The 21,496-nt window shown below is 45.8% G+C and overlaps 1 protein-coding gene across 18 annotated transcripts in view; it reads left to right on the top strand.

The window, feature by feature from the left end:
• Positions 1 to 21,496, top strand: part of TENM4 (teneurin transmembrane protein 4) — a 791,957-nt gene that overhangs the window by 209,120 nt on the left and 561,341 nt on the right. For all 18 annotated transcript variants that reach the window (XM_065528783.1, XM_074014900.1, XM_065528781.1 and 15 more), the window contains exon 3: positions 17,100 to 17,201. In XM_065528783.1, the coding sequence (XP_065384855.1) occupies positions 17,192 to 17,201 (10 nt within the window). In that variant the 5' untranslated portion in view covers positions 17,100 to 17,191. The remainder of the gene's footprint in view (positions 1 to 17,099; positions 17,202 to 21,496) is intronic.

Here is a 21,496-nt window from a genome sequence, read left to right as displayed (position 1 = left end):
AGGAAAGGGAGGGGCACAGGCTGGGGCTGCCCACGCACGGTTTCTGCACCTGAAGACTCTGTCCCAGCATGCTCTCTTGGCCTTAACCTGCTGTTTCTTCATGCCTCCTGCTAGCCTCTGTACTATCTGAAACAGTCCTCACCAGCTTCGCTTCAGGGCCCCTTACACGTTACTGACTCCACAGAAAGCATGACCCAGAACTGTGAAGAACTGGGTTGGAACCCTTGGCTCTATGACCTTGGACCAGTAACTTCCCCTCTTGGAGTATTGGGATTTTGTATGTTTTTTTGTTTGTTTTGTTTTATTTGCTTTTTCTTTTTTTTTTCAGACGGAGTCTCACCCTGTCACTCAAACTGGAGTGCAGTGGTATGATCTTGGCTCACTGCAATCTCCACCTCCAGGGTTCAAGCAGTTCTCCTGCCTCAGCTTCCCAAGTAGCTGGGATTAAAAGTGTGTGCTACCATGCCTGGCTAATTTTTCTATTTTTAGTAGAGACAGGGTTTCACCATGTTGGCCAGGCTGGTCTTGAACTCCTGACCTCAAGTGATCTCCCTGCCTCAGCCTCCCAAAGTGATGGAATTATGAGGCATGAGCCACCACGCCTGGCCCCCTCTTGGAGTATTTGTTTTCACATTCAATTGCACTCAGGGCTAATGTTCCTTGCCTAACTTAGGTTTCAGAGCTGGGTGAATCAAATGAGTTAGCAGGTGAAGAAGATTTATAATTGTCACAAATTGCCACACTGCTCTGAGGGTAGGTATCATGATCTGTATTTGACAGATAAGGACATCGGAAGTGTAGAGATGTTGAATAACTTGGCTAAGGTCACGCAGCCAGAAAGTAGATGCCCTGGATGTGAGCCCCCTGCTGCTAAGGATCATGTCTGGTTATTTTATCCAGAATGCCTGAAGTCATGGCTGGTACATAATAGGTGATAAGTAAGTACTCTTCAATGACTGCCTTCAATGCACAGTGACCTTTCCCCACCATCTCAGCCCTTTAAATAAATAAAAAATGGTTACTAATTTAGATGTAATGGTATTTTATTTTTGCTCTAATTTGTATTTCTTTGATTACTAGAGAAACTGAACATTTTTTCCATGTGTGCATCCACTTAACATACTTCTTGAGTAACCCAGCCATATCTGTTTGCAATTTATTTGCTGTGGTCCTGAATTTTTTCCTTCATCAATTTGCACCAGATCTTTATTGAATGAATATTAACCCTCTTCTATCTTCCATGCTACAAATATTTTTCCAGTTCCATGTCCCTTTTACTTTATTTTCTTTCTTTTATGTTATGCAGAATTATAAAAATTAATTTCCATTTTTGTTAAGTTATATAATCAGCATGCAGAATCCCCAGCCAGGGTTGGAAGTGGGTTTCCCCAGGCAACACATACCTTTTCCCCAACCCCAGTGAGTCTGGTGGGCTGAAAGACACATCCAAGGTGGACTGGCATTGCAGCCCTCAGCCTGAGGGCTCTTGTGAGGCAGCCAGAAGACAAATCTATCGTACCACAAACATGTGGTTGGCTTATATGTGTGTATTACACACTCGGGTTTGATCTTAGTCCAAAGGCCCAGTAACTTGCCTTTAAAGCTCTACCTGGTAGCTCTCATCTCCCTGCCCACTGCCTGTCTCCATTGTCATTGGCTGAATGTCACAGGGCTCAGAAAACATGAGGCCTGGGATACTTGCTGCTGCTGACAGTAAAAAATGCCTTAGATCACACTTTACGTTTATGAAGTGATTTGCTATTTGTTTTTCAGTAGGTTCTCACAGTAGGCCTCTAACAGCATTGTAAGTATTAATATTATTTCCATTATCTGGTGAAGGAACTAAGGCTCAGAGAGGTTGTCCGTGGTTCCCAAGCTAGTCACAGGCAGAGGCTGGAGCCCATTCCTTGGGTTTCAGAGCTGCTGCTGTTTCTGCCTTATCAAATTACTTATTGGCGACAGTTCTTGGAGATGGCCCTGACCGCTCAGTAATAGAGCAGGGGCAGTGTTCAAGGTCAGAAGTCTAGTCTAGAAAGACAGGGGCCTTGCCACAGCTTCGAAGCTCGTAGATTCTAAACTGTTGGAGAAGACCTTGCATAATACACCATATGTCTCTTCCAGCCACATGGAGATAACTCCTCCAGAGAGTGTGGGGTGATGTCCTGAAAGAAGGAACAGTGGTTAAGGATGACCAGCATGTCCTGAAATGGTCTTCGAGGTGTGGCTAAAATGCCAGCTTCTTTGTCAAGCCTTCCCTCATTAAACAGGATCTATATCTGGTCCTTCCTTGAGAAGTTCATAATCTACCTGAAGAAACAGATGCATGCCCAAATAACTGTAAAGGATGTAGAATCAGCCTGGGAAATGTAGCAAGATGCCATCTCTACAAGGAAAAAAAAAAAAAATTAGCGAAGCATAGTGGTATGCACCTGTAGTTCCAGCTACTTGAGGGGCTAAGGCAGGAGGATCACTTGAGCCCAGGAGTTGCAGGCTGCAGCAAGCTGTGATCACACCACTACACTCCAGCCTGGATGACAGAGCAAGACTTTGTCTCTTAAAAAAAAAAAGTGTAGGAAATGCTCCAGCAGTATCACTCATTCATTCAGCACATATTAATAATTCAGTACCTGCTGTGTATCAAGCACTGTCCTTTCAACGTAGCAATAAACATAACAGACCAATATCATGAAGCTTCTATTCTGGCAGAAGAGACAAACAATAAACAAGTTAATGAACATATAATGTCCAATGCTGAAGGGTCGGGGTGGTAAGCAGGGTGGTTAAGAATGGACAGGAATGTTCAACGTTGCACAGAGAAGACAGGATTCAATTACGTTTGGAGTGGTAGATCAGAGAAGGCTCCCAAGAGGAGGCTTTTTTGTGCTAGGCTTTGACTTCTGAGTGGAGTTTCAAGTTAGCCAAAGGGAGGAATGGCATTTTTGGCAGAAGAAACAGCAAAAGTATAGACATGAAGCTACGAAAGGATATGAGCATGTTTGGAAAACTGCAAGCAAATCTGGTGTGGAAGATAAAAGAGAAAGAAAATTCAGGACTTGATGCTGGAGAAGTCGGTTGTGGCCAGACTATGAGGGCTTTGTGGTCTTCTGAGGGTGGAAGCTAGCAGAGACTGCGTAGATGCTGCTGGGACGGCAGAACCCATCTACCAAGGCTGCTCCCTGAGCTTCTGGCCAGGGGCCCAGTAGGAGTACAGCCATGGCTTCTGCAACCAAAAAAATGGTTAAAAATGTAAGGGACGGTTCATCCCAATAGTTCACAACCGCAGTCTTATCATGAGAACATTAGACAAATTTCAATAGTGGAGCATCCTACAAAAACCTTTCCAGTACTCAAACGGTCAAGGTCATCAAAAACAAGGAATATCTAAAAAATTTTCATAGCCAAGAGGAGCCTAAGGAGACATGATAACTAAATGTAATGTGTCCTGCATGGGATTCCGGAGCAGAAAAAGACATTAGGGAAAAATTAAATAAATCTGAATAAATTACGGACATCAGTTAATAATAATGTTTCAATATTGGTTCATTCATTATTACAAATGAAGCATACTGATGTAAGGTGTTAATATGGGGAAAACTAGGTGTTGGGTATAGCAGGTCTGTGCTATCATCGCGATTTTTCTATAATCTATAACTGGTTTAAAATTTTTATTAAAAAACAGACTTTTTTTAAATTGGAAAAAATAGAAGTGGGGGAACATATGTAACCTCCAAATTTTCTTTTTTTTTTTTTTTTTTTTTCATCTCTAGAAAGGACTCTTTGTTTTCCAACTTGGCTTCTCCCCTGACAAATGTGTTCAGCTTCACCAAGGTAGAAAAAACACGTGTGTCTGCGTGGGTGGGCACGTGAGGTCTGAGAAGGTGGGTGGGGATGGTGAGGTGGCAACCAAGTCTGCACTGGAGTCTCGGCATTGGTTTCCTCCCTGGAACCAAGAGGGGTTTCCTGGGAGGTGAGGCATGCAGCAGTTCATTAACAGCCCTGCTGTTCTGCGCCTGGTGGTCCTTTCAGTTCCTGTGGGTGACTTTGGTCTGGGACACTTGGGTCAGTAAATAAAAGGCCACCTGTGACAAGGGTCTGAGCAGAAGCAAAAAGCAAACGTGTCCCGGCTCTGGGATTCCAGAGTGCCCTGTTCTGACAGTGGGAAGCTGACCTGGGCTGGGAAGCTGGCCCACCACCCGAGGGCCTGGTGCATGGAGAGCTTGCAAGTCTTTGTCCCTTCATTTCTAGTGGGCTTTGTTTTGCCCTTGTCTCTTTCTCAGTCCCAGCCTGTGTCGGTCTGTTTATAGATACTTTTTTTCACATCCAAATTCTTTCTCACTGACAAAGGATGCCCTGTCTCTCAGCAGTCACTAAAATGTCTTCTCATTGTATTCCTGACCCCCTCTTCTCTCAATAAAGAATGATTTTCCCCACCCACTGGGTTTAGAAGGACAATGCTACCCTCTACAGTTGTAGGTATCTACACAGACATGACCAAAGAAAGTCACATCCCATTAAGATGTCAGTGTTCCACCAATCTACTGACAGGTGTTTTCTGGTCTGCCTCAGTTTCATTAGACTCCAGCTTTCCTGCAGTGCCTTGAGACACTCTAACCTGACAATGCTTTCTGAAGTGTCGCAGCCAGGCTCCTTGGCATTCACTGACTTACTGATGGCCTCTCCCACATTCGTTTATCAGCCGACAGCAAAAAAAGTCCATGCAAGCTGACTGGACTTATGGGGGAAAGAAGCAAAAACCTGCTTTTGTGTCCCCCATTTCTCCTTCCAGGGCTGCCTCCCCAGTCTCCCAGGGGCCCCACCTATCACTCTTCCCTCTTGGGCTTCACTGCAGCGGTCAGTGCTATAAGGGGCTCTTTATCCCAGCCCAAGCACTGAGAGTCTTTGCATATTCACTGTCCTCGAGGCCACAGAGTGACGCTCCTGCCTGCAGAGTCTCAGCACCTTTATCAGTCAGAGTTTAGGCAGGAAGACAGAAACCACTCTCGACCTTCCCATTGAGAGAATTTAATGTAAAGAATTGGTCAAACAGTTGACAAAACAGCTAAGAAGCTAAACAGTACATGTTTCAGCCCAGAAATCACCAATGACAGCAATGACTACCACACCTAGGCTGGAGGGACAATGAGAGGAGGTGATAGTTCCGGATCCCAGAAGCTGCGGAAATCCAGCAGGAGCTAGAATCATTTTGTAGGGTGACTCTCAGGACCTGAAGCCACAGGGGTTATGTGGCCACTGCTAGGGATGTTGTCAAAGACAAAGCAAGAGGTGAAGATACCCTGGCTGCTGTCTTCTCATCTCCAATCTTCTGCCAGGGACTTTCTTTAGCCCGACCTCCCCAGAAGCCAGTCAGCAAGGGAACCTGAGAAATGTGGCTCCTTGCAGAACACAACAGAGCAGACCAGCATGGGGAGTGGATCTGGGAGCAAACACACAAGTGACTGGCACAGCGTCCATTCAGCCTGCCCACTCCCACCCACCCACTTTTGTTCAAAGCTGAGTTGGCCCCCACCTGTTCTAGAAAACTCCTGCTCTTCTCTAATTTCTCTGATCAGACAGCTGGCAGCTTGATAAAGTCATCATGTTTTATAAGGTCTCCTGGATAGAATAAATGAGGAAAAATCAAGAGCCTCTTTTACTTCGGGGAGGGTGTGAACTCTACAACACTGTAGTCATCAAGTCTTGCTCAGGAGTATCATTGCTGTCCCTAGTCCTTCAGAGAAGAGCTAGGATGTTGCCTTTTACAGATCATCAAGGTACAATGATTCTGTTCATTCATGCTATGGTGGCTGTCCCAGAGGCTCAAATGTACCTTGAACAATGATCTTCTGCTCTGCAAGACCAAACCCATAATCTATACCCCGTTATCCAGCCACATTCTGCCCGTGAGGGCCTGTGTTCAATGGTTATTCCATGAGGCTGGTAAATTGCTTCAGGGGACCTTCAGCTCAGGTCTGAGCTGGTTAATCAGTTCCAGCTTGCCTTCCCTCAGAGTGCCCCTCTCCCCCTCTGTTAGCTGGGAGCCCTTGCTGCTGGTATAGCAGCTCTGGACAGAGGCAAATGTGGGAAGGAAAAGTCTAGGGACAGAGCAGAAGAAACAAAGGGTTCCTAAGTTTGTACAGCCAAGAAAATAACATAAAACACGATGAGGGATTTGGCTGAGCTTTCTTGTTTTGTTTTGGAGCATTTCAAGGGGCCAGGCATGCAGTTGTGTTTGGATTGGGAAGAAAGGCATAACTGTGCAGAAGAAAATCTTTTTCAGATTTTATTCTGGCTGTTACCAGATTAAAGAAAACACCAGGAGGATCAAACTGTGTGAATGTATGAAGGCTGTTGCAGCCAGACAGGAGGGACCCTGTCTCTGTCTTCTGGGGACATGTTTGGACAGTCCAAACATGGACAGTCTGGTCAATTCACCATTACCTGGATCCATTCATATTACTCATTTTCAGAACTTTAAGATGATGAGCATGATCATTATTAAATATTATAAAAATGTTCATTAGGATTCTTGGCTTGAAGTGACAAACCATCATCCCTCCAAACCATCATACTCCAAACAGAAAGGACTGAGCATGGTGGCTCACGCCTGTAGTTCTAGCACATTAGGAGGCCGAGACAGGTGGATTGCTTGAGCTCAGGAGTTTGAGACCAGCCTGGGCAATGTGCGAGACCTCATCTCTACTAAAAATACAAAAAAATAGCCAGCATGGTGGTGCATGCCTCTGGTCTTTAGTAGAGACCTCATCTCTACTAAAATTACAAAAAAAAAGTAGCCAGCATGGTGGTGCACACCAGCTACTCTGGAGGCTGAGGTGGGAGAATTCCTTGAGCCCCAGGCGGCAGAGGCTGCAATGAGCTAAGATCATGGCACTACACTCCAGTCTGGGAGTCATGGGAGATCCAGTCTCAAAAAAAGCAGGACATAATACCATCTCAAGAATGCAAGAAGCAGATGAACCCTCCAGCGAGAAAAAAGGCAGAGATGCAGGAGAATTGTGATTGGAACTCTAATTCTGTTTAGATTTTTTTCTGACCCTTTCTGCTGCCCCAGTCTGCTTTTCTTAGGCTTGTAAGCTTCCTTCTCTCACTGCAGACCTGCTTTCCTCACTCTCTGGATTTCCTAGGGCTGATGTAACGAAGTGCTACAAACTGAGTGGCTTAAACAGTAGAAATGTATTGTCTCATAGTTCTGGAAGCTTTAAGTGTGAGATCAAGGTGTCAGCAGGACCGTGCTCCTCTGAAGGTGCCAGGGAAGAATCTGTCCCGGCCTTTTCTTTCTCCTGGTTCTTTGGCTCGGGACAGTGTGAATCCCGTCTTCACCTGGGACTGTCCCTGTATGTATATCTGTCTCTGTGTCCCAATTCCGCACCCCACCCCCGCTATTTTTTTAGACAGAGTCTGGCTCTTGTTTCCCAGGCTGGAGTGCAATGGGGCAATCTTTGCTCACTGCATCCTGCGCCTTCCTGGTTCAAGCGATTCTCCTGTCTCTGTCTCCCAAGTAGCTGAGATTACAGGCACGTGCCACCACGCCCAGCTAATTTTTGTATTTTCAGTAGAGGCGGGGTTTCGCCGTATTGGCCAGGTCTCCAACTCCAGATCTCAAGTGATCCACCCGCCTCGGCCTCCCAAAGTGCTAGGATTACAGACGTGAGCCACCCCACCTGGCCAATTTCCCCCTTTTTATAAGGACACTAGTCATATTAGATTAGGGCCTGCCCTAATGACCTCATTTTAACTTGATTGCCTCTATAAAGACCTTATCTCCAAATAAGGCCCCATTCTGCAGTACTGGGGGGTTGGACTCCAGCGTATTTTCTTTTTTGAGGATACAATTCAACCCATAACACCCACATGGTCCCCAACAGCTTTCAGTTTTTGCATCTTACAATTTGCACCACTAGATACTACATTCTTTCTTCATTTATTGATTTCAGAAATCCCAGGGAAGAATTCTAATTGGTTCATGTTTGATCAGGTTCTGGTCTCCTCAAGGGAAGAAATGGGGTCTGGAACAATGACTAACTCGGCCTTGTTAAGGTGCCCAGCCCTGAACCAATCAAGGACAGCCAGTGAGGCAGGATTGTTTAAGACCATGACAATTGTCATGGGACCCATGAATCTGTCAGATCAGCCAGTTCACGCTGGGTGCACATCATCCTCTAAATCACAGAGAATTGATAGCAACAAGGGGTTCATCCTGTCTTACACTCCACATCGTCTGTGGGCAATAGAGATGGTGAGAGGAGAGGGGTTTCTGCTCATCGTAGTCCCCGGGGACCCAGACTGACAAGCCATCCCAACTGTGCTGAGAGAGAGCTCTGGAGGGTCTTGTATTGGCAGTTAAATCTGACACCTGAAAGCGGTACACTTCTGCTCACAGCTCACACCACAGTTAGTGACATGGCCCTATCAGGGTGGACATTCTCACCGTGTACCTGGAAAGTAGAGAGCCAGAAATAATTGACGCACAGCACCTATGACTGTCACAACCCACGTGGTGGGAGCAGTGGGAAAAAGGTTCCCAGGAGAGGGGAGATGCTTCACCAGAATATGATGGGGTGCTGCCCAGGGAAACTAGTGGACAAGGGGCATCCCAGGCCAAGGGAAGAGCCATGGAAGCCTTGGAAGACAGAGTGACCTGGCTCCGAGTGTCTAGAGCAGGGCATTCTAGATTTTTCCACCTCACTGACGTGCTCTCTGAAGGAAATGCTGTTCTGTGTATGCAGTGAAGTTTCTCGGTGAGTTTGTGTGTGTGTGTGTGTTTTCCTTTTTATTGTGAAAAACACTGTGGTTTAGCTGAAGCATCCAGGGTCTGGGGTGAGAATGGCCAGGGACTGGGCTGGAAAGGTGGCCAGGCTGGACAGTGAAAAGAACTGCTTGCTATAGGGGAGAGTTTGGATTTCTTCTCCCCAGTGACAAGAGGGGAGCAATAAGGGCTTTAAACAAGGAACAGGAGGGTCAGGTTTGCATTTTAGAAATATCACTGACAGTATAATATGTAGGAAGAAATCAAAGAGCACTAGACCTAGGCAGAGGTAAGGTCACCCCTGGGACTTAGTGGTGGAATCAGCTAGCCTGGTGACTCTTGGGCATGGGAGTACAGTTGGGTTTGCTGGGTGCAACAGAGATGGCTTCACGGAAGTGTTTGTGTCTGCACTGGCTCTTGAAGGATAGATAAAAGAGGGTCTAGTGGCTTTGGAAGAAGAGAAGGCTTTGCAGGCTGAGGACACAGCAGAGCAGAGGCCCAGAGGTCTGGGACAACTCCAGTGGTTGAGAACTAGAGTTTGTGTTTATCCTGCACTTTTAAATCCCAGAATCTTTGATGATGTGCTTGAAGGGGTTAAAGGTGGACATTGGTTAAATAAAAGCAAGTTTCAGAAAATTGAAAAAACTCTCCACAGACACCATAAACTTCATCAGGCTGCTTTTTAGCACTTATGGCTATTTGAGAACTGTTTTCTCCCCTGCTAGTGCTTCCTGTTAGGCCATTTTTACAGGCAGTTCTTGCATATCCTCTAAACACATGATCTTTTTCAAATGAGAGCCTGGTATCTTTTTTTTCTGTATTAAATTTTACTTAAGTTCTGGGATACATGTGCAGGATGTGCAGGTTTGTTACACAGGTAGACGTGTGCCATGGTGGTTTGCTGCACCTGTCAACCCATCACCTAGGTATTAATCCCCACATGTATTAGCTGTTTATCCTGATGGTCTCCCTCCCCAAACCCCCTGACAGGCCCCAATGTATGTTATTCCCCTCCCTGTGTTCATGTGTTCTTATTGTTCAGCTCCCAATCCACCTATGTGACAAAAGTCTAATATCCAGAATCTACAAGGAACTTAAACAAATTTACAAGAAAAAACCAAGCAACTCTATCAAAAAGTGGACAAAGGGCATGAACACACACTTCTCAAAAGAAGACATTTATGCGGCCAGCAAACATATAAAAAAAGCTCAACACCACTGATCATTAGAGAAATGCAAATCAAAACCCCAATGAGATACCATCTCACACCAGTCAGATGGTAGTTATTAAAACGTCAAGAACAACAGATGCTGGCGAGGCCGTGGAGAAATAGGAATGATTTTACATTGTTGGTGGGAATGTAACTTGATTCAACCATTGTGGAAGACAGTGTGGCAATTCCTCAAGGATCTAGAACCAGAAATACCATTTGAACCAGCAATCCCATTATTGAGTATATACCCAAAGGAATACAAATCATTCTGTTATAAAGATACACACACACATATGTTTACTGCAGCACTATTCACAATAGCAAAGACACCGAACCAACCCAAATGCCTATCAATGTTAGACTGGATAAAAAAAAATGTACATATACACCATGGAATACTATGCAGCCATAAAAAAGGAATGAGATCATGTCCTTTACAGGAACATGGATGGAGCTGGAAGCCATTATCCTCAACAAACTAACACAAGAACAGAAAACCAAACACTGCATGTTCTCACTTATAAGTGGGAACTGTTATCTTTTCTCTTACACTGGTACATCTGCCCCATCTGTTCCCCTTGACCGTCTCTCTGACAGACGTCCCTGCCACAGCACAGATCCTCAGTCATTTCAAACATAAGACTACACTTGGTTCAGATTTTCACAGCACACCTATGCCTCTGAAGGATTCATGAGTTTGCTATGAGTTTTCCATTATGAACGTTGAAAACGTTGAGAATCACTTGTGTGTTTACAGAGAAAGAACCACGAGAAAGAACACCGAGTGGAAACCAGGCCAGAAGAAGGCAAGCAGGCTTCTCCCAGCTTCCCTGCCCTGGCCGAGGCAAACACACACAGCCTCACCAGGGCATGTCCAGAGCTGGCTGGCTTGACCCACAGAGGACCTGTAAAAAAAGAAAAAATAAAATCTTTTCAGGTCTCCATGAATGAGGACTCTCAGTTAAAAATTCATAGGAAGATTACATAAAACCATCTGCTGCCTTTATTTCCCCTTGTGTGTGTTAAAAATATGCAGCTGCTCACCGCAAAACATTCCATTACGCTGTGTGGCTCACGAGCTGCTCTTTGACGTTCAGGACAGAGAGGAGGCAAGGTGGGAGGGGAGGCGGGGGTGACCACGCACAGGGATTTCCACCTGGCTCTGAGTGTCTAGAGCAGGCCATTCCAGATTTTTCCACCTCACTGACGTGCTCTCTGAAGGAGATACTGTTCTGTGTATGCAGTGAAGTTTCTCGGTGAGTTTGTGTGTGGGTGTGTATGTGTTTTTTTTTTTTTCTTTTTAATGTGAAAATTGGTCTTTGAGTCCACGAGCAGCAGCTGCAGCTACCATAATTAAAATGAAATAACCTGCTTCATCCAGTCCTTAGAAAGGCTTTAAAAAAATCCATATTCTAAATGGACTCAGGAATGTGGTGGATCTTCTCTCCCTGTTTACTTGCAACAAGTTTTATGGCTTTACTTTTCTCAGGAGTCAGGAGAAGGGTATTAACCTTTACTGAGCATTTATCCTGATCCCGGGCACTGTGCTGGCTTGTCCCAACTGCACAGACAGGATTTGAATCCAGTTTTGATGCTTCATTTCTTTCCCCCGTGACATGCCCCTTCAGGATGCCTTTGAACTCTGGATCTCTCCACCTGGTCTGATTCTGTCCAGAGGCCTGGAAGGATTGGCGTTATTAAGATGTTATTGAAAATGTTGGCACATATAATCAGCTTGGATCAGAAACCAAAGCTCTTAGCAGAGTAACAAGGTGAAGTATTTTGTGCTAATAATTTACGTGATAATGAGATGGTTTTCAGAATATTGGATGTGCTCCTAAAGGTGTTGCTTAAAGTCACTCTTCAAACCAGGCTGGAAACATAAAAATCCCAGAAGAACTACAGACTCTGTAGTTTATACAGATCTCAAAATAAGGTAGCTGAGGTAGAAAGAGACAAAACTACGTGCTGAGAATTGAAGACATAGTGGTCACTGTCTTCAAGGAGCTCCCAGTCTGGTGGAAAAGGAAGTTGTAAAGATGAATAATTATAAGACACTGGTCATAAGAGCTAGCTCAAGGATATGAATAGCTTGCTGTAGTTTTGGCATTTTTTCTCCAAAAATCCATTTCTTCAATTGGTAAATTTGTGAGGAGGAACGCTACCTCCGTGAGAAAGCAATGCCCATGATGTTGAACATTTAAGACTAGAAGAAATTATTCTACATTATTATGTATGTACTAAGGGTCAGGTACTTATTCTCTCTAGTCCATTATTTTTATTCCTATTTAATAATAAACAAATGTAAAAAACTAAGTGGTTTGGCCAACGCTGCACAGCTGGTGACTGGGGGAGCTGTGATTCAGCCCCACTCTGCTTCCAAAGCTCCACCTCTTACCTGTGCCAGGCCGCTTCTCAGCAAACCTGAACCCTTGATTGTCAAGTATAGAACACACTTACCACTGTGTCCCACGTTTAGAATGAGGCTATCTTTTTATTTTCCTTAAACAAAATTTTAATAGCAGGCATCTTGATGGGAGGTCATCTCCTCCAGGCTGCAGGTGCGATGATACAGTTCCGAGTGCATTAGGAGCCCTCTGGGCTGCCTTCCCTAAACAGGGGGTCAGCCCAGAGCACAGGAATGCTGAGTTTCTCACTGACATTCTGCAGGGCCCCAGCAGATTCCTGGGTGTCCAGAAGATTTTCTCCTGGGTTTCTGTGTCCACTACTCCTGGTACCGCAGCTTAGCTGAAAAGGGAAAGACAAAAACTAACACTCCTTGCCAGGGAGGAGGGTGGTTTCCTGCTACCTTTGCAATTCTCTGCAGTCAGTGTTCTTGTTCTGGAACCTGACTTAACTCAAGGCATCATCTTATCTCCTTGATCTGTGGTCACTTTAGGGGAATCCAACAGAAGTAGAGGCACTCTGCATTTAATTCCACCTGGGCCTTCCTGAAAGGCAACCCAGGAAATGATCAAGCTCCACATACCCGTGGATGGGCGGGAGATGCACTGGGAGAAGAAAGACAGTTGTGTCAGGTACATGGTGTCATACACAGGGTTACAGCTTGCTTTATGACTTGCCTAGAGAGGAAAAGAACAGGGTTTGGATCTTGTCTCCCTTGCTTCCTCACTAAGGGATTTGGAGCAAGCAGCTTAGATTCCCTAGAGTCTCCTTTCTTCATCTCCAAGTCTGGAAGGATAATGCTTGCCTCCTGCAGTTGTTTAGAAGGCTAAATAACATCAAAGCACCTAACAGCCTACCCAATGCCTGGCACACAATTAGGAGCTCCCTGCCCCAGGCAACTCCTCTTCCAGTTCATATTGTGCAAGGCTTGCCACATTCATCTTCCTAGAGCAAATCTCCAGTTATGTCACATCTCCGCTCAACAGCACTCAGAGGCTCCCTATTACTCACTGAACAATGACCACATTCCCCAGCCTGTTGAGGCCCACATCTCTTGTTGGGTGTGATGTCCTTCACTCCCCTCTGCACAGCTCACACACGCTGGAAAGCTGAGCTCTACTCTTGTTCTTTGTCATGCTTTTACCTCCCATGGCTCTCCTCCCTTATGTGGAGTACCTGCCCTGTCTTCATGTCCCCTACCTTATACAAAGTCTGCTGCAAGGCAGTCTTCCATGATTTGTCAGCCATGGCGATCTCTCCATCCTCTGTCCACTCATTAGGTTCTGTCTGCATCTCTCTTACAAAACTGCCAAACATTATAGTTCCTACGGCCATGTCTTGTTTTTCTTGCCAGCCTATGAGCTTCCCAAAAGCAGGATTTGCTTCAGAATCATTATTGTGTTCTGCCCAGCAACAATCCTCAGTATATGAATGAATGAGTGAATATGTGAATGAATGAATAATGCCGTAATCCCTTCCTAACTCAATTTCCCCTTGACAGAATGCTAGCACATAAATACTTTTAAAACCTTTCCAGCAACCAGGGAGCATTTTAGTTTCATTAACTGTCTTTGTATTGCCTACTGGAGGTACTTTGAAAAAAAGGGAATTTAGGGACAGGATTTGAAAAGGAAATAAACAGATTGAAAGACTGAAGACAAAGAGTTGAGGTTTTCCCTGAAGCCTTGGCAAGGATGAGGGCAGAAGAGGAGTAAAAACTGCATTTCTGCAGCTTCTTCAAGGGGGAGGGACCATAAGGCACAGGTGAGAAGCCAAGGCACAAGCTTTGGCCTGAAGCTATGAGGGGAAGGGATAGATGATGGAGTTTTATAACCCAGACACAAAAAAGGGGGCCTGAGAAAGAAATTTGAGTGTTTCATCCAAGCATCAAACATACATATCACTTATGTGACTAGGACCCCAGCAGGGCCCTTGGGGACAAAGCTAACAGCTCTGTGTCCTAAAAGCCATCAGACATTTGGCACTTGGGGACACCGGAGAAAGTACCTTGTCCCTTGCCCATTGTTATAGCCAAGGAAGCCAATTTCCTGCTGTCTTTGGAACCTGGGGTGGGGTTGTGTGTGTGTGGCAGGGGAGCGGGGGTAAACTTCTAATGAACAAGGCAGGGTAATAAAAATTAAAGGTGTAATAGCCATTATTGCCTATTTGAAATGTGTAAAATAATAGTCATATCCTGCTTGGTGTACTGCCTATTTTTAATCTTAATGAATATAATACAATTTATAAGGACTTTTCTAAGTTTACTCCCAAACTCTTGTTAACTCTACTTGTACCCATTAATTTTCCTACCCTGGCCAGCCATGGTGGCTTAAGCCTGTAATCCCAGCACTTTGGGAGGCTGAGGCAGGCAGATCATGTGAGGTCAGGAATTTGAGATCAGCCTGGCAAACATGGCGAAACCCCATCTCTATTAAAAATACAAAAATTAGCTGGCTGTGGTGGTGGGCACCTGTAATCCCAGCTACTCAGGAGGCTGTGACTGGAAAACCACTTGAACCCGGGAGCTGGAGGTTGCAATGAGCTAGATCATCCCACTGCACTCCAACCTGGGTCACAAGAGCAAAATCCTCGTCTTACAAAAAAAAAGAAGAAAAATTCTACCCTGAAGGGAGTTCAGGAGCCAGTCTCTGGAGAGTACCAACAGGATATTCTGTACTTGGCCAGAGGCTGGTGAATGTTCCTGCCTAATAGAGTTACTCTTTATTTAAAATAATTTGCCATAAAGAAACATATTAAATGTAGATAAAGACAAAAAATTTTACAATGAAGTGCATTTTGTTTTTCATGGGAATTACCAGCAATTCCTCACCTTATAATAGACAGTAATTTTTTTTAGCTAGGATCCTAGATCTATTTGGGAAAAATGAATTCAGGGAACTTCTCAAATAATGGCTTTTTAGGGGTTAACCTTCTATGCCTAAGTATACCCTTCATGCCTTAATCTTTAGCCTAGTGGGTCTCTTGTATAATAAGGCATTTTGTAGTATTTTTTATGGGTGAGTGTGGCAGTATGGGGCAGGAAAAGTACAGGGACCTTAAATCTTTGAGGGCCTATGTTCAAATTCCTATTCCTTCTCTTACAATGACTTGAAGCAAATGACCTAAAACCTTAGCACCTCCCCTTACCCTTCTTTTGAGGAGTGTAGACTTTCTTTTCTTCATTTGGAAAAACCTTTATTTTGCACAGGTATCTCCTTAGTCCCAGAGTCCTATAAATCAAATTTATAGTCATAGGATTCTAGGGCCAGAAAGGACCTCACACGTCTCCCAGTTCAGAGTTTCCTTCTTTCAGATGAGGAAACTGAGGCTCAGAGAGAGGAAGTCATTCACCAGAGGTTGCAATCAGCAGCTGGGCCAGAACCGGAACTCTTCTGTATAAAGACCTCTGCCCACCAGCACTTTGGGAGGCCGAGACGGGCGGATCACGAGGTCAGGAGATCGAGACCATCCTGGCTAACATGGTGAAACCCCGTCTCTACTAAAATATACAAAAAACTAGCCGGGCGAGGTGGCGGGCGCCTGTAGTCCCAGCTACTCGGGAGGCTGAGGCAGGAGAATGGCATGAACCCGGGAGGCGGAGCTTGCAGTGAGCTGAGATCCGGCCACTGCACTCCAGCCTGGGCGGCAGAGCAAGACTCCGTCTCAAAAAAAAAAAAAAAAAAAAAAAAAAAACCTCTGCCCAGGTGACTCCAACACTCCCATGTGGTATATTACGGGAAGATCGACCCATTCCACAGTTCAAGTGCCTTAGTCCATTTTCTGCTGCTGTAACAGAATGCCACAGACTGGGTAATTTATAAAGAAAAGAAATTTATTTAGCTCAGAGTTTTGGAGGCTGAGAAGTCCAAGAGCATGGTGCCAGCATCTGGCAAAGGCCTCCTGCTTCTTCATCCCAGGGGAAAAAGCGGAAGGGCAAGTGAGCACCTGTGAAAGAGAGAAGCATGAGGGGCCAGCCTTGCTTTGTAACAACCCACGATTGAGACAACTCATGCACTCCTACAAGAATGCATTAATCCATTCGTCAAGACAGAGCCATCACAACCCAGGCACCCCCATTAGTCCCTACCTCCCAATACTACCACATTGAGGAATTTAGGTTCCAGCACTTTTGAGGAACACATTCAAACCATAGCAGCAAGACAGTAAGATTCAGAGGTCAATGACTTATTTGTCTGGTGAATCTGTGACGGAACTGTTAACGGGGGCCACTGGCTACTAACCCTAGACCTTAGCCCCATGCTCCATTCCCTGTCTACCCCCTATCACAGTATGCAGTCAATCCTTTGGGCAAGTAACACTCAGTTCCTACTTTGCTCCAAACATTGTGCCGGGTGCTTGGGTTGTAAAAGGGCAGATCTTCAGTCTCTGTCTTGCAGGGTTCGGTTCACTCAAGGAAATGTGTGTAAACAATGATTTTAAGACAAGACCATTACTCTCATAGCACAAGATGAGATGGGAGAATAGAGGAAGGTATATTCGAGCTTCTCAGGAAGGCTGCATAGAGGAAGCATCTGTGTGAGATTTGCAGGGTGCTAGGACCCCACTTGCTTCTATTCATTGCTGTGGGACCAGGAACAAGCCTCATTTTCCCATGGTGTGTGTTTGCAGTGACTGCTGGAGTGGAGGGTCTGTGAGAAAGGATTGGGGCATCTTGCCACCTCGCTCAGTTGGATCTGTGTTCTCTGCTTCAACAGAAAAGATCCCGCACTGTCCTTCAGGATCCAATGGCCTTGGAGAGAGGGCTGCAGGGCCCACGAACATTGCTGACTCTTCAGAACGTGCTGACATGGAGCCAGGTCAGTCCCCTTGTCTGCTCTGATTTTCCATCATTAGCTGCAAATTTGTGGTCTTGATGAGAAATGCAATCTCAGACTCTGAACATTTGCGTGTTTTTTGGTTGGAGGCTTTTGTGGCTTGGCAGCATAGAAAGTAGAGGAGGTCTGGCCAGAGTAAAGGTAGCCTTCTCCTGGAGCAGATGCAGTAGGACTGGTAGGTGGCAATGGTTGCTGGAAACCAACCTGGCAGCCATCATGGTGGGAGGGCAAGGTGGGCAAGGATCGAGCATCCAGCAGTTATGTGATGGGGGTGCTGGCAGCAAGGAGGTCACATGTGGGTCTAGGACTAGAGAGGCAGCAATGCCAATCAAGGTCATTCTTGGGTACAGGAGACCAGGGTGCAGGGCCCAGACTCTGGTGGCTATATCCTGAGCTGAACTGGAGTGAGATCAGAGGCGCAGTGGGGAATGGGATACAGGGAGGTGAGCGGAAGGCTGCCCAGAAGGCAAGTCGTCTGGAGGCCAGGTCTAGTGGCTAAGATGGCTCTCTAGAAGCTTTTCCTCATATTGCTGTGCAATAAAGCAATAAAAAAAACAGCAGGAAACTTCTGGGTTCTATGGGAAAAGTGGAATGATGTTTCAAGCCACAGAAGGAACATGGTACAGAGAGGAGTGAAATTGTAAGTGAAAGCTGGTCACATTGAGGGAGGCTGAGGATGCAGAGCAAGGATCCAGGGAAGAGGAAGTGTGGCCTTTATTGAAAGCCTACTGTGAACCTGCTAGGTACCAAGCACTTTTTCTTATTCTTCCAGCAGTCTTTCAGGATAGAAATATGAGTCTTGTTAGGTTTAGTTATGCTGCGGTAATAAATTACCTCCAGAATCCTAGTGGCTTAACCTAGCAAAAGTGTATTTCTTTCTCATGCTACATATCCATCCAAGGTTGGTGGAAAGCTTTGCTCTACCTAGTGGCTTAGGAACCAGGCTGATGAAATCTCTGCCCTATTTTAGGGGTACGACCTGGCCTGGATGATTGGCCACTTTGGTCTCTGTAGCAGAGGAGGAAATCCCTGGAAGGTTGAACATTGACTCTTAAAGACTTGGTCCTGAAGTGACACACTACCCATTGGCCAGAACTAGCCCTGTGGTCCTGCCTGATTTCTAGGATTCCAGGAGATGTGGGAAGACATGGATATTTTAAGAGCGGTAACTCCCTCTGCCACAGTAGATATGATTTCCATTTTACAGGAAAGGAATTGAGGCTTAGAGAAATTGTCTTGTCAAAGGTCTTCCAAATAAAAAGTGCTGGAGTCTGGACCTTACATAACTTCTGATTAATCATTTATTTAGTTATTCAACAAAGACATATGGAAGATTTACCAGGAGCCCAGCACTATGTTAAGCTTTGGGGATATCACAAGGAATAAAAACAAAGGTGGTCTCTTCCCTCACCCTGACAAGTATATAACTACAAACTGAGATCAGTGCTCTGCAGTAGAGACATAGGTTCTCTGAGGAGCTCAATTAATATTTTTTGCCTTTTGGCTACGTGCGGTGGCTCATGCCTGGAATCCCAGCACTTTGGGAGGCCAAGGCGGGTGGATCACTTGAGGTCAGGAGTTCGAGACCAGCCTGACCAACATGGTAAAACCCGGTCTCTACTAAAAGTAAAAAAATATTAACCAGGCATGGTGGTGAGTGCCTGTCGTCCCAGCTACTCAGGAGGCTGAGGCAGGAAAATCACTTGAACTCTGGAGGCAGAAGTTGCAGTAAGCCAAGATTGTGCCACTGTACTCCAGCCTGGGTGACAAAGAGAGACTCCGTCTCAAAAAAAAAGATGTTTTGTTTTCTTTAGAGGGACAGGTAAATAGGGTCACATTTACTGAGACACTGTGCCAAGCTGTTGATTGATGCACCTCATTTGACTCCCACAACCCCATAAGATATTCTTGTGACCCCATTTTTTAAGATAAGAAAACCAAGGCTCACTCAGCATAGTAAGATAAAAGCTGAACTCTTCAACCTCACCATACTCACTTGTAATAGTGACATGAAAGTTAAAATGTAAAAGTCATTGAATCTAGACCTCCACCCCATCTAAACCTAAAGTGTGGTCTCCTCTCCTCCTCTTCAACCCCTCTCTCCCCAGGGACTTTCTCTCCCTGGTTCCCCAACACCCAGCCCAAATGACTCGGCTGTTCATCCCCACATGGGGGCCTTCCACGTAGTTGGTCCCATCGAACTCATCTAAATCAGTGCAGGAAAGACTTTGCAAAAATACTAGGCTGCAGAATCTGAGTCTGGCAGGATGGGATTGAATGTGCACCTTGGCACAGGAAGAGTCTTCCCTCTGGGATGGTCCGCTTTCTCTCCAGCCTCATCTCCCACCATCCCTCCCATTGTGCTCTGTGCTGTGTGTACACTCACTCAGTCACTTCTGCCCCTTCATCAGCGTTTATGACCTCCTCCTCTGTCCCCACACTGGTCCGAATGCCATCTCAGAACTCAACCACTGCAGCAGCCTGCTCACCCAGCCCTGCCGCCACTTGATGGACCCTGAGAAACAGCATGTTCACTGCTCAAGGGGCTGCAGGGGCCCACGGGGGTGTGGGCAAGGTGGAGCGGGGTGGAGGTGAAGGTGGGGGCCCACCCCGACCACTGCGTGCAAAGGAGTAGTCCTCCCAGGCCTGTTCTTTCTGGGACCCTCTTCCGCTTAAACCTTTCTGCATAGCATCTGTCTCTACCTGGTGCATGTATTACTAGACAAGCTTAATTGCCTATTTTCTGTCTTCTTCTATTAGAACATAAGCTCCACAAGGGCAGGGACCTACTTTGTTGGCCCCTGCAGTGTTCTTCTGCCTGGAAAGATGCCTGGCACATGGCAGGCACTTCGTAAAGATTCAGTGAGGGAGCGTAAGAACAAATCATTGAACAGGTTCCATATTGTGACTTGCTTACATTCTACTGTTGTTCAAGCCATCCAGCCTCCACATACACTGTTCCTTCCTCCTGGAATGTCCCCACTGCCTTTCTCCTCCCACCACTAGCTCACTTTTCATGCATTCACTCTGCCTGCCCAGGAGTGTGAAGTCCCTTCACCACATGACACAGACGTTATCCATTCATCCCCTTGAGCCTGGGGATTTCCTGAGGCAAGAATAGCTCCTCATCGTTGAGCCCTCAGTGCCTGACACACAGACAGGACCCAGTTACTGTCTGTTGTCTTGAGCCCAGTGGACCAGAACAGCATCTGGCATTGCAGCCCAGGGGTCCTTTCCTCCTCCTCTGTGAGTTCCCCTATCCCTCGGTCAGGAGGCGGAGCCCTTGCTGCCAACTCAGCCTCCTCCTGCTTAACGGCTAGGAGATCAGGAGGAGGAGGTAAATGGGACACTAATGAAATTCAGAGAGAAAACTAAATCAGGAGGTGTTGCAAACACTGTGGAGGAGGGAGACGTGATTTAAAAGGATGTTTCCAAGGTGGGAGGAGGAAATGAGGACTATGGAGAGCCCTGGAGTTAGCTTCACACGGCCTCACCTCTCACACCTGCAGTGGGATGACCCCTGTGAGTCACTTTAGCTGGAGGAGCTTCACTTTTCAGTCTTTAATTAGGGGTCTTTTAGTTGACTGACTCACTCATTCAGTCATGCCTTCCCACCCCCTTGCCAAAAGGATTTGAGTAAGTTAACAATTTAAAATTAAGTAATTAAAACCAAGAACATTTAATGAAAACTTAGGGTAGAAAGTAAGGGACAAAAAAGAGAAGAGGAGAAGAAAAAGGGATTCTCAGGACCACTGAGAAACAGGGGTTCCTGGAAAGGGGTTACAAATCAGGGTCTTGAGGATGGCACAGGCCTTGGTGACAAGAAAATGTGGCCATGGGTGCTAAAGACCTTTAGGGATGGAACAGCTCTGGTCATGTGGTAATCATGATGGCCCATGCCTCAGAGCACTTTCAGATCCATGGTCCATTTTTTCAGTTATGAGCATTGACCATCTGCTACATTTCAGGGAACCCACACCATGTTTTTCTCTCCCTGTCTCATTAAATGTCACAATGCCTTGCAAGGTGGTCTTTTAAAGTTCACGTTAGAGTTATGGCTACCAAGGCACAGAGAGACTGAGTCCTCTGTTTAGCAAACGGTGCTGGGGCACTAAATTTCCATGTGCAAAAGCATGAAGCTAGACTCTTTCCTCACACCATACACAAAAATTAACTCAAACTGGATCCCAGTCATGGGCAGAAATTGCTGCCTGAGAAGGCTACCCAAGAACACTTATATACCTTATCCTCCCCTGCCTTCCTGCTTTCTACACAGC

The sequence above is a fragment of the Macaca fascicularis genome, chromosome 14 (genome assembly GCF_037993035.2).
Source record: "Macaca fascicularis isolate 582-1 chromosome 14, T2T-MFA8v1.1".
Taxonomy (NCBI): domain Eukaryota; kingdom Metazoa; phylum Chordata; class Mammalia; order Primates; family Cercopithecidae; genus Macaca; species Macaca fascicularis.
This window is presented reverse-complemented; position numbering and strand designations above follow the sequence as displayed.